The sequence below is a fragment of the Anguilla rostrata genome, chromosome 12, assembly GCF_018555375.3.
Source record: "Anguilla rostrata isolate EN2019 chromosome 12, ASM1855537v3, whole genome shotgun sequence".
NCBI lineage: Eukaryota > Metazoa > Chordata > Actinopteri > Anguilliformes > Anguillidae > Anguilla > Anguilla rostrata.
In genome coordinates, this window is record NC_057944.1 from 18,312,395 (window position 1) to 18,329,880 (window position 17,486).

The 17,486-nt window shown below is 39.4% G+C and overlaps 2 protein-coding genes across 2 annotated transcripts; both read left to right on the forward strand.

Moving 5' to 3' along the window:
- Nucleotides 1-654: 654 nt before the first annotated feature.
- LOC135236069 (extracellular calcium-sensing receptor-like) lies at nt 655-6,016 on the forward strand. Its single transcript, XM_064302238.1, has 6 exons — nt 655-926; nt 1,017-1,305; nt 3,056-3,883; nt 4,351-4,575; nt 4,903-5,026; nt 5,112-6,016. Exons 1-6 carry the CDS (start codon nt 703-705, stop codon nt 6,014-6,016), a joined length of 2,595 nt encoding a protein of 864 aa, XP_064158308.1. The 5' UTR covers nt 655-702.
- A 3,878-nt stretch (nt 6,017-9,894) lies between these two features.
- On the forward strand, nt 9,895-15,532 carry LOC135236114 (extracellular calcium-sensing receptor-like). Its single transcript, XM_064302304.1, has 5 exons — nt 9,895-10,176; nt 11,054-11,881; nt 12,775-12,999; nt 13,473-13,596; nt 14,628-15,532. Exons 1-5 carry the CDS (start codon nt 9,922-9,924, stop codon nt 15,530-15,532), a joined length of 2,337 nt encoding a protein of 778 aa, XP_064158374.1. The 5' UTR covers nt 9,895-9,921.
- Nucleotides 15,533-17,486: the final 1,954 nt, after the last annotated feature.

The following is a 17,486-nucleotide window of genomic DNA, read 5'->3' on the forward strand; positions in this document are numbered from 1 at the left end:
CGCATTAATTTAGTGTGTTGATAATGTTTGGTATTTGGATTTTTATTCACTGCCAGACGTTTTTAATTGTCTGTTTGCGTATTTACCATCAAAACATCCTTTATCATCAACACCTCTTCTGCCTTGAAATCCATAAAGTAATCCTCTTGCTTTAATGTTTGAAACCTGCTCACTGCAGCTTGTTTCTATATTTTGTTTAATTTTTTATTATATTAAACTTAACTCAGCATTGTTACTGCCTCTCCTCAATGGCAATGATAATAATTTCACATACAATACCATCCAATAAAAATGGATAAATAGGGGAAAAGAAAAATGTTGTGTGCCATTGGCAGTATCCATGTGTTGATGATTTCCAAGTTCCCTGAGGATTCATATTGTAATTTGTGACTGTGCATAAGTACAATATATCTTCAGAAGGTGGAGTTATAATTTTTCTCTATTTTGTCATGTTCAGAGACACCCTTACTGCATAGTTCATACTAACTATATGGAATAAAACTCAGATTATGGAAAGTTGTTTCATGTGACCTCTGAGCCATGGGCGTGTCTACTGGGATTGCGGGGGGGGGGGGGGGGGCATTCTGCTGACATAAAAGTCTACTGAGAGACAGAAAATAATTGGATACGCAGAGAGGAGGTCGATGAATAAAATACTCTCCTCACTCTGCACCCCAGTGTGTAGGATCAACCTGGTTGAAGATGACTCCACTGTTGGCCATGATATGGTCTCTATTTTACCCCTTCTCTGCTGTCTATCCTTCCAGGCTAAATTCTACTGGAGCCTGTTCTCTGATGAACAGCATTGATCCGGATTTCCAGGCTGATGGAGACTTCATCATCGGAGGGATTTTCCCCATGCACTACAGAGTTCAGCCGCCAGACCAGGACTTCACTAACAAACCATCTGCTCCACAATGTTGGGGGTGAGTTCATGGTTATTCTGATGTGTAATGAAAACAGTTCTCTTCTCTAGCAAAGAGTCTTGTCACATTTTGATGTTGGTCTCTGTACAGATTTGACCCCAGATCTTTCCGCTGGGCCCAGACCATGAGGCTGGCTGTTGAGGAGATCAACCAGAGTCAGAACCTGTTGCCTAACTTCACTCTGGGATACAAGATCCATGACTCCTGCACAACCCCTGTGACAGCACAGGCAGCAGTTCTGACAGTTCTGAATGGACCAGTTGAAACCCACAGCAAAGACTGTTCTGGAACCTCTCCTCCTTTGGCCGTGGTTGGAGAATCTGGTTCTGCACAGTCTATTGTGCTCTCCAGAACACTGCAGCCCTTCAGAATTCCAATGGTATGTATTTCCTGTAACACCTGCTGTATCTTTCATTGACAGATTAGAAGGATTGCTGAATTACAAACATGAGTGTTAAGATGAGTCAGGACAAATATCTTACAGTTTAAGCTTGCATTAATACTCAAGTGTTAGTTTTCCACCTACTTGTTGATAGAGTCATCAATTGTAGATGCGCTACATTTTTCTAATATACATTCTTAGGAAAATAATTAATATGAAGCTTGAAGCATGCCGCTAAATGGGAATACACATTATTTAAGCATAGCTGCGAATGTACTTTGCACAAAAGATACAGTAAATATATAGCTTGCAATATTATCTTGTTATTACAAGTTCATTTGTTTACCCAGTGAACATTAAAAAAACAAATTGTAATTCCAGGAATCATTGTGTTCACAGCACAGGTTATAGGTGTCACATATTCAGATTTTTTTTAAATAAATATAGAAGTTGAAGTGTTTTAACTTCTAGAATGAATACAAGTTTTTTCATTCATTTATATTCAATATTCTACCCAATTATGTCTTAATTTATTAGGAATAACAATTTCTTTAAATGTTTTAGGTATCTACATTGTAACACAACAGAATATGTTTGGTATCTACATTATGTATTGAGTTAGAGAAATCAGCTAATTTCTTCAAGTCAAAGGACTTTTTAAATGCATGGACATTTTTAATGCATGGAACATTTCTTAATATCTAGTTCACAGCAAACTAGCAAGTGAACAGTTTATATGAATGAGAGTAGCTTACTGTAAACTAATTTCTTGTCAAGACTTTGTACCATTCACTGAAATTTAAATCTAATTGTTTAAAGGACTGTTTAAATTAAACCATTTTCATTTAGGCATTTAGCAGACACTCTTACCCAGAGCGACTTACATGAGTGCACAGTCAATGGACAATTCTGCTACTAAGTACGGGTCACAACCAATAGTCGTAATCAATATACAATATAAAGATCGATGCCACGATTTGTAAAATTATTAGAAAGCAAACTGATTAGGGGACATAGGTTTAGATATAACATGTGCATGACTAGCAATGTCTATGTAAAATGTAAGCCAAATGCAGTTAAAATAAATTATGATACGCATATTTTTGGAGTAATTGACATGCACAAACGTCATTCTGAGGTGTCTCTTTACTCACTGAAGCACCTGTGCACAGCAGTGTTCACAAATGCAGTTCTGTCTTTCCAATCTTTGGTAGTTAATGATGTAAGTAGGTTTAGTGAAAGGATTATTTGTATCTCTTGTTCGTTCACATTTACATGTATGGTCAGACATGAAACATTTAGAGTAGCTGGACAGTTGCGAGAATATATCTTTTGTCTTCAAATTGAGGATGAGTAAATACCTCATCACTACCCTGGTAGACAGACATAATACAGTATGATACAGTAAGCATACAAAAACAGATATTACAGAGTTAATGTCAGTAAGCTGTAGTTATCCTTTCCCATAATGTTCCTGCAAAGATGTTTCATGGTTTATATGGTTTAACTGATCTTTTAAAAAGGAAGTGCAGTTTAGATAGTCACTCCATGCCTAAGCATTTCAGATTTGCAGTACAGAGATTAGGCTATAAGGTTCAAAATAATTACCCAAAGCAACATTGTCTTGTATAATACCTAAAAGCAGTATTGCTTTACTGATGTGCGGTCCATGAGATGGGATGCATTATACAGTACACTGTTCTTTTCTTTTACACAGTATACTGTACATTTTTTTCTTGTTTTTCAGATCAGTTATTTTTCAACATGTTCATGCTTGAGCAACAGGAAAGAATTTCCAACATTTTTCAGAGTTCTTCCAAATGATGACTACCAGGTGAAAGCCATTGCTCGCCTCCTGCAGAGATTTGGCTGGATGTGGATTGGTGTCATCCTTGAGGACCATGACTACGGCCGATTTGCTCTGCAGGGATTGATGAGGGAAATAAAAAACACTGGTGTGTGTTTAGCATACCATGAAATGATCCCCAAAGTGTACAATCGGGAAAGAATACAGGAAATCCTTAACATTATGAAACGCTCCACAGCAAGAGTTGTTGTGGTTTTTACTGGTGAAGGGGAGCTCTATCCCTTATTGAAAGAGTACATGGATCAGAACATCACAGGCATCCAGTGGATTGCCAGTGAAGCCTGGGTAACAGCCTCATTATTCGCAGGCAGTGAGTTCTACCCATTTCTAGGAGGTACCATTGGGTTTGCCATCCGGCAGGGGCAGATTCCAGGTCTCAGAGACTACCTGATGAATGTAAACCCATTGAAGTACCCCAGTAACCCCCTGGTAAAAGAGCTGTGGGGTGCCTTGTATGGTTGCTCTCTCTACCCCTCCAGCAGCAGGACCCAGGTCTCCTCCCAGCTGCCCCCCTGTTCAGGGCTGGAGCCCCTGCAGGAGCACCAATCTGCCTACATGAACACCTCCAGTCCTCGTGTTTCCTACAATGTGTACAAAGCTGTGTACGCCATCGCTTACTCCCTGCACAACCTCATCAGCTGTAGGCCTGGGAAAGGGCCCTTCCACAACTCCTCATGTGCTGATGCCACAAACATTCAACCATGGCAGGTTAGAGTTCACATATGATCATAAACATTAGATTTTGTGTGTATCTGTTTTTATTTGCGGTTTGTTTGTATTCTGCTCTTATTTTAGTATATCTTGATATGTAATGTAATATGAGTAACATTTGTCTATCATAATATGTGCTTAAATGTTTTTGTAATAATTTTATTCAATCTATAGTTGATCGCTTCCATTCTGTTTATGTTGGATATACACAATTAAGTCTGTGAGTCTCAATCTTTAAGTGCATCATTATTTGATGATGATAAAGAACCATTTAATTCTTAGGGTATTTACCATTAAAATAATTTAATAAATAGTAAATAAACATATAACATTTCAATTTCCTTCTTACCTGTGAGGCCATAAAGAATAGTTTCATCTTTTCAATTGTCGTAAGTTCTATTTCATGTATGACCCCTGAATGACATAAAATTTGTTTTGCCTATTTCTTTATTTCCATTGTAAAGCTCCACCACTATCTTCAGGAGGTCTCTTTTAGTATTTCTGGAGAGGAGGTGAATTTTGATGCAAATGGAGATGTAGTTCCATCATATGATGTGATCAACTGGCAAAGAGGTGCATCTGGAAATACTGAGTTTGTCAATGTGGGAAGGTTTGATGGTGCAAAGGAGGCTGGGAAGGAGCTATTCATCCAAGAGGAGGCGATCGTGTGGACAGGCCACCAGAGAGAGGCAAGCTGCACACAGTGTGTATTTCAGTTCATGCGATGCCATCTTTTGAAGTTCTGTAGAGTAAAGTGGAGGTAAGTGTAAATCTGAAGTGAAAGAATCTCAACATTGGTCAGCAAGTAGTCAGCAAGGACCAATTCTGACTTTATACATTTTCTAAAATTGAAGTAATGTCTGCAACATGTACATCTGTATTATGTTTAGAGGTATGTTTTTGACAGTGCCCAGAAATTTCCTTTTAATTATTAGGTATCTACTTTTATTACTGTAATTATCCAATTAAAATATCTGTGCCAGCACCTCCACCTGGCTGTGTTCGTTCTCATGCAGGTGTTGGTGTCTGTGTGCAGTGAGAGCTGTGCTCCAGGAAGCAGGAAGGCTGTCCGGCGTGGGGAGCCTCTGTGCTGCTTTGATTGTTCACCATGTGACAGCGGGAAGATTAGTAATAAGACAGGTGAAAAATCCACTCTTCACTTTTCAATTCATTATTAGTATTTTTTGTCTAAATTATGTTTGTTTGTATGCCTGTTTCTCTTTAGATTCAATAGACTGCACATCTTGTCCTGAAGATTACTGGTCTAATTCAGCCAGAACTGAATGCATACCCAAAGCAATTGAGTACCTTTCCCATGATGCAATGGGACTGACCCTGACTGCGATAGCTGTAGTGGGAGCCTGCCTCACCGTTGCTGTTTTGGCAGTATTCCTCTACCACAGGAACACTCCGATTGTCAAAGTCAACAACTCAGAGCTGAGCTTCTTCATCCTGCTCTCTCTGACTCTGTGTTTCCTGTGTGCGCTGGTGTTCATTGGAGAGCCTACATCATGGTCCTGCATGCTGCGCCATACTGCCTTCAGCATCACTTTCTCACTCTGCATCTCCTGTATCCTGGGGAAGACTCTGGTGGTGCTGGCTGCCTTTACAGCCACCAGGCCTGGAAACAACCTCATGAAATGGCTGGGACCCAAACAGCAGAGATTCATCATCTCTGCCTGCACCTTTATACAAGTGATAATCTGTGCAGTGTGGCTAATCACTGCTCCTCCTTTCCCAAATAAAAACAGTCAGTACCACCGGTCCAGAATAATCCTGGAGTGTAGTGTGGGTTCTGAACAGGCCTTCTGGTGTGTTCTGGGATACATTGGTCTCCTGGCTGCTCTGTGTTTTATTCTAGCCTTTCTGGCCAGGAAGCTGCCAGGCAATTTTAATGAGGCCAAATACATCACCTTCAGCATGCTGATCTTCTGTGCAGTGTGGCTCGCCTTTGTACCCGCTTATGTCAGCTCACCAGGAAAGTTCACTGTAGCTGTGGAGATCTTTGCAATTCTAGCATCTAGTTTTGGACTACTGCTATGCTTGTTCGCTCCAAAATGTTATATCATTTTACTGAAACCTGAGAAAAACACAAAGCAACATTTGATGGGAAGGTTAACTAATAAATAAAATATTGAAGTTTCATATTTTTGTAATCATTTTTATTACATTCACTTAGGAAACCAAAATAAAATGCACCAAACAGTTAGTTTTGACACACCCAGGGCTATATTTTAAGGATCTAAGCGCACGGTGCATTTAGGGCATGTCCAAATCCGCTTTTGCTAGTTTAACGGCGGATAATCTGAGCGCAAAGTAAGGTGCATGGTTCAAAGGGGTTGTACTTAATTAATCATAAGTGTGTTTTGGGCGTAACATGAAATAAACCAATCAGAGTGTCATCTCCCATTCCCTTTAAAAGCCAGGTGCGCTTGCACCTTGGCGGATTGCTATTATAAAGGCGGATTTGCCAAGTAGTAGGAAAGAACGCTTCTATTCTATAGCTAATTCTGATAAATGACTAACCATTATGACATTAAAAAAAAATATATATTGCCCGTTGTGCACCCGCCTATGTAGACGCATATTACTATCTTAATAATGCGCCCTTAAAATTACTGTAAAATACTGCGCCATTGACTTAAGACCAGGTTTTTGTTGGTCAATCACGCAATTGCTTTCCGCTACCTCAAGATAGAAATGCACCTGACCACACCTCATTTTAAGACCAACACGCGCATGGGCGGTCAGATGAGTGCAAGTACATTTGCTATTTAAACAACGTGGGCGCTGGACAGTAAAATGACAACTGCGTTGGTCTGAAACTTGCAAAGACACTTGCGTTGCGCTTGGCGCCCCTTTGCGCCAGGTGTAAGATAGAGCCTCCAGTGTTTAAGCTATGTCTCTGACCAATTTATTTTTATTTTTCCACCCCACGATGGTCTGCTTTACTGGCATTGACACTTCTTTGGTCCTCATGTTGAGAGACATCAGCGACAGACTCCAAATGCAAATGAAACACCTAGAATCACCTAGCTTCCTTGTGCATGAACTAATGCTCATCAAGATGACAAGATGGTGTCACACGTAGCTAACTACTGTGCCCCGCCCCCCCCTAAAAAATTTGGATGAGACATTGGAAAATGAAAATGGTAACTTTAACATAACAAGAGATAACCTTATAGCCTTTTTTCCAAAGATGGTTTTTCTTGATATAATTGTGCCATGGTAACACATTTCTATGCTGGTAGGTCAGGCACTCTTCGCGGAAGAACAGTGCTTCCGATATTGGTTGTGTTGAAAGTGCTGCGGCAGAAATAGCGATAGATTTACCACACTGTCACATCTATTCAGAATGTAAACAAGTCAGGTAATCTTCACAGTAAGAAGAAATTTTATGACAATGTGGCCCACCGAGGTTTGTGCCGGAAACAGAGTTAACTTAGCTAGCTAACGTTAACTGAAGTAAACCCTGTTCTTGCGACAAAACGTCTAGCCAGAGGCAGCTTGATGAGGATGATTAAAATAATAATTTTAATGATGATGATTAAATATTTATAATAGTTGTAGCACTGGCATTTTGTGAGTTTTATATTTATGCAAGCCGAGGTATGGACCATCCAAACAGGAAAAATGACTGTCCACAAGTGAATTCTGGACAAGGAAAGTATACATAAAATGGAAAATGAGAAAGCTTGATGGAAAAACATTAATGCAAATCAAAAAGTAACCAAGTCATTTATGTCATAATAGATGATAACATCTAGAATGCTATGTTATATAACTGAATTTTAACATGGATGTGAACTTAACGATTTAAAAAATTGACATTTTGTTCTTGACTGAGCTCCAGGTCTTTGCGATGTGCCCTGCTTTATAATATGCCATATGTACACTGCTGTCGACATATTATTCCCATAATAGATGTACCACTACTTCAAGTTGATTTATAAGTGAGAAAACATGAACACTTTTTCTACAAAAGGTGAAGGTAGATGGCTTCAAAACTGCTTCTTGTAGCAGCATCACTTACTGCCACAATATTGTGGGCTTACTGCACTTACAGTCAGTAGAGTACAGAGGGCAATGAAAGCAAGTTACGCTGGCAATGTGTCAATTCCCTTCAGCTCAAGGCTCACAAGGAGGGAGTATAGTTTTATTGTGCTGTCAACTGCCTGCATTGCTATTTAAAATAATAAGACTAGCTAGCATTAGCTAGCTTGGCGGCACATTAGTTAGATGTTACTGTTAGCTAATGCAAGTCAGTGTTTCATTACTACCAAATGTTGGCTAACTCCTGTATTGTTAGCGATATGAGTGAAAAACATAAATGCACGGATGCTCCACTGCTTGCTTGCTTCACAGCTCCATGTGCAGGTACTGTTCTGTGTGGTTATTTCACAGCTACACAAGCACAATATTTATATGGTTAAAGAAAACAAAAAGGCATATTACCTTACATTTTATATTTATATTTTCAAGTAGCTAGCAATAAGGGCGATAATCTGACTAGCTGGCAAGCTTTTAATTATCTTGAACAGCTCAAAGTTAATATGCCTTTTCTCAAAGAGAAATACGTAACACTGCCAAACCAAATAGACAATTTTAATTGTAAGGCTAAGCCTCTTGACTGAGGTCTGCAGCCAAACACTCACACGTGCTGCACATGAAGTGTACTCCTCCAATGCAATGACTGTGCAAGCTACTGGTGGAACTGTGACACGAATATAAGCAGTGCTTTGGAACCATAGGAACGCCTAATTGGCAGAGGAGATTACCAGCTTTCAAATACATATGGGGTTAGCAATTTGGGAGAAAAAGGAAACAAATCTGGATAAAGTAAATAGTTTAAAAATGTGATCGAGCTGATTCAAGTCTCTGAAGGGCACAGCCAAATCTATGACTTAGTCATTGAGTTTGTTCCCCCTACCTTCACTGTTTGCATGAAAATACCCCCGGGCACACAGCGAGGTCCATATAGAAATGGTTTTGTGTAGAACGGTGTGGAATAAATTGACTAGCCTGCACAGAGCCATGACCTCAACCCCATCCAACACCTTTGGGATCAACTGGAAAGCCAGCTGTGAGCCAGGCCTAATTGCCCAATGATTGCTTAACCTCACTAATGTTCTTCTGGCTGAATGGAAGCAAATCCCTGCAGCAATGCTCCAACATCTAGTATAAAGCCTTCCCAGAAGAGCAGAGGTTGTTATAGCAGCAAAGGGTGGGCCAATGCTATATTGATCATTTTGGATGATATATTGTATGACAGGTGTCCACCTACTTTTGACCATATAGTGCATGATTAACTGGCTATGATGGAAGATTACACCATTATAGATTTATCAAAAGCAGCTATAGTTAGGCAGAACTTCATGTCAGTAAAACCACCCTGTACCTCTTGCAAGTGGTAAAAAGCTATGTTTGCCTAAATTTGAAGCACATCGTTGGAGGAAAAATCATGGAGACGTTACCAAATGAAAATTCACTAGTGTGTATAATTTCACTAGAGCTTTGTGTCTCAACCTTGTCTTTTGGGAATGCAATGTTATGATGTCACATGCTTTCCTGCTAATGGTGGAGTCCAATGAGATACAGGATAATAATGAGATGCATAGAGGAGAGGTTGGTAAATAAAATACTGCATCTCACTGATCACCACAGTGTGTGGGATCAGCCCGTTTGAAGATGACTCCTTTGCAGGTGATGATGTGGTCCCTAGTTTACCCCTTCTCAGCTATCACTCCTGTCAGCCCAACCCCTGCTCCAGTCTGTTCTTTGCAGGGCAACTTTGAACCAGATTTTCAGGTTGATGGAGACTTCATCATCGGCGGGATTTTCCCGATGCACTACAGGGTTCAGCCGCCTGAAAAGAATTTCACTTACAAACCAGCTGCTCCACAATGTTGGGGGTGAGGTCACGGTTATTCTGATAAGCATGGAAAGCTGTTGTCTTTTCCAACAAAAGTCATGTCACATTCTGCTGTTTGTCTCTGCACAGATTTGACCCCAGATCTTTCCGCTGGGCCCAGACCATGAGGCTGGCTGTTGAGGAGATCAACCAGAGTCAGAACCTGTTGCCTAATTTCACTCTGGGATACAAGATCCATGACTCCTGCACAACCCCTGTGACAGCTCAGGCAGCAGTTCTGGCGGCTCTGAATGGACCGAGGAAATCCTCCAGCGCCGTGTGTTCTGCCACATCTCATATTTTGGCTGTGGTTGGAGAATCTGGGTCTGCACAGTCTATTGTTCTCTCCAGAACTCTGCAGCCCTTTAGAATTCCAATGGTATGTATTTCCTGCTAGACTAAAATGTATTAATATACTGCTGAATTAAATCCATGGTTATAAAATATTAAATGTTTTGATCTTGTCTGGCTTCATCTTCAGTCTTCAGAAAATTTGTTCGTGAAACTATGTTTCTTCATTTTTTAATTATTAATGGATGTGTTTCTGCTTGCATTTACAGTGCAGGAAAGTGTGAAAGTGAAAATAGTCTATTCACATCGTCATTTGTACACAGTCATGTACATTGTCCTGCTGTTTTAAATAACTAATATGTGTTGTGGGAAGCATTAGTATAAGCCAAAAGTTTTGCTGATGGCTATTATTTACATTGCAGCTGTACAATATAATATCACTTTTTTCCCAGTTGTTGAAGAGAATTTTTCCCATAAATGGATTTGGTGTGGTGGGTTTCGACCACATTTGATAGCAAAAGTTAAATTCACTGGTGCAAAAATTCTTGTTGATAGTATTTTTGAAGCATATACTATCTCATGAAACCTGTATTAATTAATTCCATTAAAATGATCCAAATGTGTCAATTTAATATTTATATTAAATAGTATAGTATTTTTGTAGCATATACTTCCACGTGATAAACCAGTATTGATTAATTTCATTAAAATTCAGATCAAGTATCAGATCAAGTATCACTTTAATATTTATGCCATGACAGATTCATTTTTCAGACATACTTATTCAGAATAACATTTATTTGCAATGACAAAATCATTGAGTGACATTACTTTATTGTTCAGATGGTGCCAAACAAAGACTTTGCATCATAGCAACATGCTACACCGGACAATTATTTATGAAATAAATGGACTGTTGTGTTTACTTCATAATAAGAAATAATGTGGACTTTCTGTTTTTTTAGATAAGTTATTTTTCAACATGTTCCTGTCTCAGCAACAAGAACGAATTCCCAACATTTTTCAGAGTTGTTCCAAATGATGACTACCAGGTGAAAGCCATTGCTCGCCTCCTGCAGAGATTTAGTTGGACGTGGGTTGGCGTTGTCCTTGAGGACCATGACTATGGAAGATTTGCTCTACAGGGATTGATGAGAGAAATAAAAAACACTGGTGTGTGTTTGGCATACCATGAAATGATCCCCAAAGTGTACAATCGGGAAAGAATACAGGAAGTCCTTAACATTATTAAACACTCCACAGCAAGGGTTGTTGTGGTCTTTGCTGTTGAGGGGGAGCTCTACCCCTTATTGAAAGAGTACATGGATCAGAACATCACAGGGATCCAGTGGATTGCCAGTGAAGCCTGGGTAACAGCATCAGTATTCACAGGCAGTGAGTTCTACCCATTTCTAGGAGGTACCATTGGGTTTGCCATCCGGCAGGGGCAGATTCCAGGTCTCAGAGACTACTTGATGAGTGTAAACCCATTGAAGTACCCCAGTAACCCCCTGGTGCACGAGCTGTGGGGTGCCTTGTACAGTTGCTCTCTCTACCCCTCCAGTAGCAGGACCCAGGCATCCTCCCAGCTGCCCCCCTGTTCAGGGCTGGAGCCCTTGCAGGAGCAGCACTCTGCCTACCTGAATACCTCCAGCCCTCGTGTTTCCTACAATGTGTACAAAGCCGTGTATGCCATCGCTCACTCCCTGCACAACCTCATCAGCTGTAAGCCTGGGAAAGGGCCCTTCCACAACTCCTCATGTGCTGATGCCACAAACATTCAACCATGGCAGGTGATTACATCAAAAGTATAAATAAATAATAAAAAATAAAGCTGTATGCAAGACTGACAAAATTTTGCAGTGTGCCTCCTATGTCTTGGTTTATGTCAAATTAATTTGAATTACTTGAAAAAGGTTACATTCTCTATTTGCATAACATGTCTGCATAATCGATTCATAAAAGCTATGGGTAACATCACTTTGTTTAGCTAAAACTGCAGTTAAAGATAGATTTTATTGTCATAAAGGCTACACCTTGGATTTTCTTTTTTTTCAATGTACATGTAATTAGAACCAGTGAAACCGAATGTGTAAATTGGATTGCTGTATTATAACAGCACAGGATTAGGAAGAGTTGTTGACATTAAAGACAGTTTAGAAAAAACCTTCAGTTTGTATGAACAGAAATGTAATTGCAAATTACAGCTTGAATTTGCCATGTCAGAACTTCAAAAAAAACATCAAATTCTTTGCAAATATTATTTGCAAGTGTTATTCAGAATTCAAAAACATACTAATTTATCAAAAACATGGCAATCCACCCACACAGAAATGCACTATATTACATTATTTATGAAATTAGGTAAATATACCATTACAGTGTAAGCCCTTAATGCTGTGGAATCATTTAAAAATAATTTTCAAATATGCACAAATATTTTAATTTCTTACTGTTTAATTGACTTTTTTCCTTAATATGTAGTATGCATATACATAAAAATCCCTATTTATCCTTTTCCAATACATTTTTATTTGTTATATTTAAAGTCAGTTACACAAACTAAAATCAATAATCATACTTACATTTACATTATTTCAGCATGATCTTGCATTCATTCTATTTTTATTTATCAATGAAAGAAAGAAATGTAAAACAAATATTCTCTCTCATTCTCATTTTGAAGCTCCAGCATTATCTTAAGGAGGTCTCCTTCACTATTTCTGGAGAGGAGGTGAATTTTGATGCAAATGGGGATATAGTTCCATCATATGATGTGATCAACTGGCAAAGAGGTGCAGCCAGAAATATTGAGTTTGTCAATGTGGGAAGGTTTGATGGTGCAAAGGAAGCTGGGCTGGATCTCGTCATCCAGGAGGAGGCGATCGTGTGGACAGGCCACCAGAGAGAGGCAAGCTGCACACAGTGTGTATTTCAGTTCATGCGATGCCATCTGTTGAAGTTCTGTAGGGTAAAGTGGAGGTAAGTGTAAATCTGAAGTGAAAGCATCAACTCAACATTGATCAGCGGGTAGTCAACAATGATCTTTGAAAGCTGGACCTCAAACCTGCAGTGTGTCATTGAAATGTATTCAAATATACAATGAAATAAAAATATATGTTATTATGCATTGCCATTTATTGTATGAAATATAGAAAGCATTTTCTATGCATGCTCATTTTATGTACACAGATTATGTCTGTATTTTATCCTGTAAGTTAATTACTTTTTTGACAGGTAAATGTCTTTGCAGCAACACCTGGCCTCTTGCACCATAGAAATAGACAGACAGAAGTGTGGTGCCATGAGATACAGTGTTCTACAATTCTCATTTTCAGGTACATATTCATGTATCTACACCTGGCTGTGTTCATTCTCATGCAGGTGTTGGTGTCTGTGTGCAGTGAGAGCTGTGCTCCAGGAAGCAGGAAGGCTGTCCGTCGTGGGGAGCCTCTGTGCTGCTTTGACTGTGTACCATGTGACAGCGGGAAGATTAGTAATAAGACAGGTGAGTGCTCTTCACATAACTGAACAAACAGACTGCTAGTGGCTACAGTAATAATATTTAACAAGCGCATTGGAAGTTGGCTTTATCTTGCTCGGAGACATTTAACTGAAAATACGTGAGCTTTCTCACTACAAATATTTAACCTGCTGCACTGCTGTATATATTTTTAAACACTGAACTGATTGTGTTTTAGTGTGTCATTACAACAAGAACTTTTGAAGTCTGACCAAAATCAGTCAATGTATAAACCAAGAAAAATCTCTCCAAAGAAATCAGTTTTGATATGACATTTAGCCCATTAGAGTGAGACTTTGGCTGTCTTGATGTGCAGTTCCGATTTTTTGCCTATATCCTTGTTTTTTGACTGCCTGTTTATGTTTACTTTTAAAAGTCTCTATATCTAATACAACCCACATGCGCACACAAAGGTTTGATTACCGATATGAAAGTAAACAATCGTGCCGCCACAGCCATATCACCATCTGGAATGGATACAAATCTTGACACAAATAATAGTTCAAGCTATTGCTTTTTGATGCATCTTAGGTCCACAACGAACATACCTTCTATTTTGGACTATACCGGGTCTTTGCCCCACAGGTTTAAAAGGCACTTAACCTTGGTATTCATACTCTGTTCGTAGTCTTTGTCTCCCATCTATTCCTTTTAATATTTATGTTACACATCATTAAAATTCAAAATAGTATGAGAATATCGGGTCTTAAATGACAAGTGAATCGGGATGACATCTGTGCATTTAAGTAACAGGTCCATTAGCATATGTCCGATTCCTATCGGATTTATTTTCACATATGAATGTGGCCCAAAACTGATCTGAAAATAACCAATTCCATGTGCTTTTTTCCTGTTTACACATTCATAATACATATCTGATCCCTGCCACATGTGAGAAAAAAATGGGAATTGTTTCACTTTTTTCAAGTGGTGTGAACGTAGCTGTAATGTACCCCAAAATATCTCTGCAGTCTTTTTATAACAACTGCAATGTGTATTACTGTCTTCCTCTTTAGATTCAATAGATTGCATATCTTGTCCTGAGGATTACTGGTCTAATACAGCCAGAACTGAATGCATACCCAAAGTGATTGAGTACCTCTCCCATGATGCAATGGGACTGACCCTGACTGTCATAGCTGTAGTCGGAGCCTGCCTCACCATTGCTGTTCTGGCAGTATTCCTCTATCACAGGAACACCCCGATTGTCAAAGTCAACAACTCAGAGCTGAGCTTCTTCATCCTCCTCTCTCTGACTCTGTGTTTCCTGTGTGCGCTGGTCTTCATTGGAGAGCCTACATCATGGTCCTGTATGCTGCGCCATACTGCCTTCAGCATCACTTTCTCACTCTGCATCTCCTGTATCCTGGGGAAGACTCTGGTGGTGCTGGCTGCTTTTACAGCCACCAGGCCTGGAAACAACATCATGAAATGGCTGGGACCCAAACAGCAGAGATTCATCATCTCTGCCTGCACCTTTATACAAGTGATAATCTGTGCAGTGTGGCTGATCACTGCTCCTCCTTTCCCAAATAAAAACACCCAGTACCACCGGTCCAGAATAATCCTGGAGTGCAGTGTGGGTTCTGAACAGGCCTTCTGGTGTGTTCTGGGATACATTGGTCTCCTGGCTGCTCTGTGTTTTATTCTGGCCTTTCTGGCCAGGAAGTTGCCAGGCAATTTTAATGAGGCCAAATACATCACCTTCAGCATGCTGATCTTCTGTGCAGTGTGGCTCGCCTTTGTGCCAGCTTATGTCAGCTCACCTGGAAAGTTCACTGTAGCTGTGGAGATATTTGCAATTCTAGCATCTAGTTTTGGCCTACTACTTTGCTTATTTGCTCCAAAATGTTACATAATTTTACTGAACCCTGAGAAAAACACAAAACAACATTTGATGGGAAGAGTTGTTACCAAATAAAACAATGCATGTTTTCGATTTCTTGTATGAATTTTTCATTTTATCAAAGCAAATATTGCAAAAGTAGGAAATAAAACCTCAAATATATTACCTAAATTCAAACTCATGCGAGAAGAGTCAAAACATTTTAATAACAGTGACATAAATAGGAAGTGGGTTTCTGTGATATTAACATGCAAATGTGTAGTTTATATGTACCTCATATAACAGCTTAATCTTCAGTAGGATAGCCCACAAACTGTCTGTACAGTATGGAGTTCTTGCACATGCTGTCCCTCTGGGACTTATACTCACCCCCTCTAGGGAATTACAGCACTTTGATCCCTGGTTGTTGCATGTGTGTTTACATTTTAAGTCATTTTAGAAAATGACAGTGAAGTAAAATAACTTTGATTGAACGATAAACCTTCACAATGCTCTGAGGAACCATACAATGAAGGCAGAGAATATATAGAGGGTTCACACAATGAGCAACTCGGACCAGTTGCCGAAAGTCCATTCATTTTCTATGAAGCTGAGTGACCCTAGGAACTGGGCTGATGCTGCCATGGTGAACTATTCCGTTGCCAGGGAAAAGTTGGTGGCTGAACTTTTCATGGGTATTGTCTGCCAACAACTAGTTCAGTGCTTCCTTGTTTTCTTACTGATATGATGCCACTTGGTGAATAATTTTTCCACCTGGCTTTATTTCAGCTCAAGGCAATAAAGGCACACAGATACTTTTTGTGAACCCCAGAAAGAAGAGTGCTTGCAATAGCTGATGGGGATCCCAATAAACTATCCTATCAGTCCTCAATTTTACTTGTACATGTGTTTATCTGGTGTTAAACATTACTGGTTGCACATACAAGTTAACTCAAGGTTCCATTTAGCCTTATTGAAAGAAAAACATGTATACTCGCCAGAGACAAATGGCAAACCATTCGGCTTGTGGGATGGCTTCCTGGTATGTTGTGTCCACCCTTGCAATGAGGGGTCCCACTCTGCAAGCAGCTGGTTGAACTGGTCATAATCAGCCTGAAATAATGCTAGAAGAGTTGACTGTCCAGGCAGTGCTTTGCTCTAGCCTGTGAAATCATGAGTATAATCTAATCTTAATATCAAAATTGTTCAGGTATCTTGCTTCATTTAAACCCTTTTCTAAGTCTCTGTGATGCTCACATCTGGAGTTAAAAAGCCTTCAATAACCCTAACCCTAACACCCCCTAAATGGATGAGGATTGTCCCGATTTGGCATCTGTGTGAAGGGTTTAAAGATGCAAAATAGCTTGTAAGTTTCAAGTACAAGTAGTTGCATGAACAGTAGCCTGTACAAACATGAACCTGGCATTGTGGTTCATGTCGAGACTCTAGTTAACATGCAATCAGCAACACTAGATCAAAGTTATCAAGTATAACAATTTCATGAAATTCCAGAATTTAGATTTTCCCGATGTCTGAACATATAGAGCACTAATTTACCTCATATACTGTAGTTATACTGTGGCAGCCTAGTGAGCCTACATTCTATTATTTCATTGCATCAGAAACGTTTCCATAGATTAGCAGAAGGAATCTATTGCTTCATAATATCTGAGTTAATATTTCCCAATGTTCAGTGTTCAAACTGAAAAAACAATTATTAAATGAATCAGGGTGATAATGCGGAACTACTAAAGATCTATGTAGCAAAAAGTAAGCAGTGTATCCTGGTGTCCCTTAGTGTCTCCATATCTATCCAAAATATCTAAATTGTGAATTGCTGTAAATCACACCATAAGCATATATCTCACTACAAATCAACTGTTTTGATTTATTAAACTCACTTTTGCATCATTTCGTCATCTAAAACCGAGAAAACTGAAAAAGCAGAAATCTTCCCTCTGAACTGATCATTGGGCTTAACTTGATTAATTTATCTTGATAAGCACGTGTGCCAACAATCTGAATAATTAATTGGCAGGTAAACAGACAT

What these genes read in the sequence shown, in the direction of transcription:
- LOC135236114 (XM_064302304.1), top strand. Translation starts at nt 9,922, where the DNA reads ATGAGGCTGGCTGTTGAGGAGATCAACCAGAGTCAGAACCTGTTGCCT. An exon ending in GGACAGGCCACCAGAGAGAG is followed by an intron (nt 13,000 to 13,472) that starts GCAAGCTGCACA and finishes ATTCTCATGCAG; the next exon opens with GTGTTGGTGTCTGTGTGCAG. An exon ending in GAAGATTAGTAATAAGACAG is followed by an intron (nt 13,597 to 14,627) that starts GTGAGTGCTCTT and finishes CTTCCTCTTTAG; the next exon opens with ATTCAATAGATTGCATATCT.
- LOC135236069 (XM_064302238.1), top strand. Translation starts at nt 703, where the DNA reads ATGACTCCACTGTTGGCCATGATATGGTCTCTATTTTACCCCTTCTCT. An exon ending in AGCCCTTCAGAATTCCAATG is followed by an intron (nt 1,306 to 3,055) that starts GTATGTATTTCC and finishes CTTGTTTTTCAG; the next exon opens with ATCAGTTATTTTTCAACATG. An exon ending in GGACAGGCCACCAGAGAGAG is followed by an intron (nt 4,576 to 4,902) that starts GCAAGCTGCACA and finishes GTTCTCATGCAG; the next exon opens with GTGTTGGTGTCTGTGTGCAG.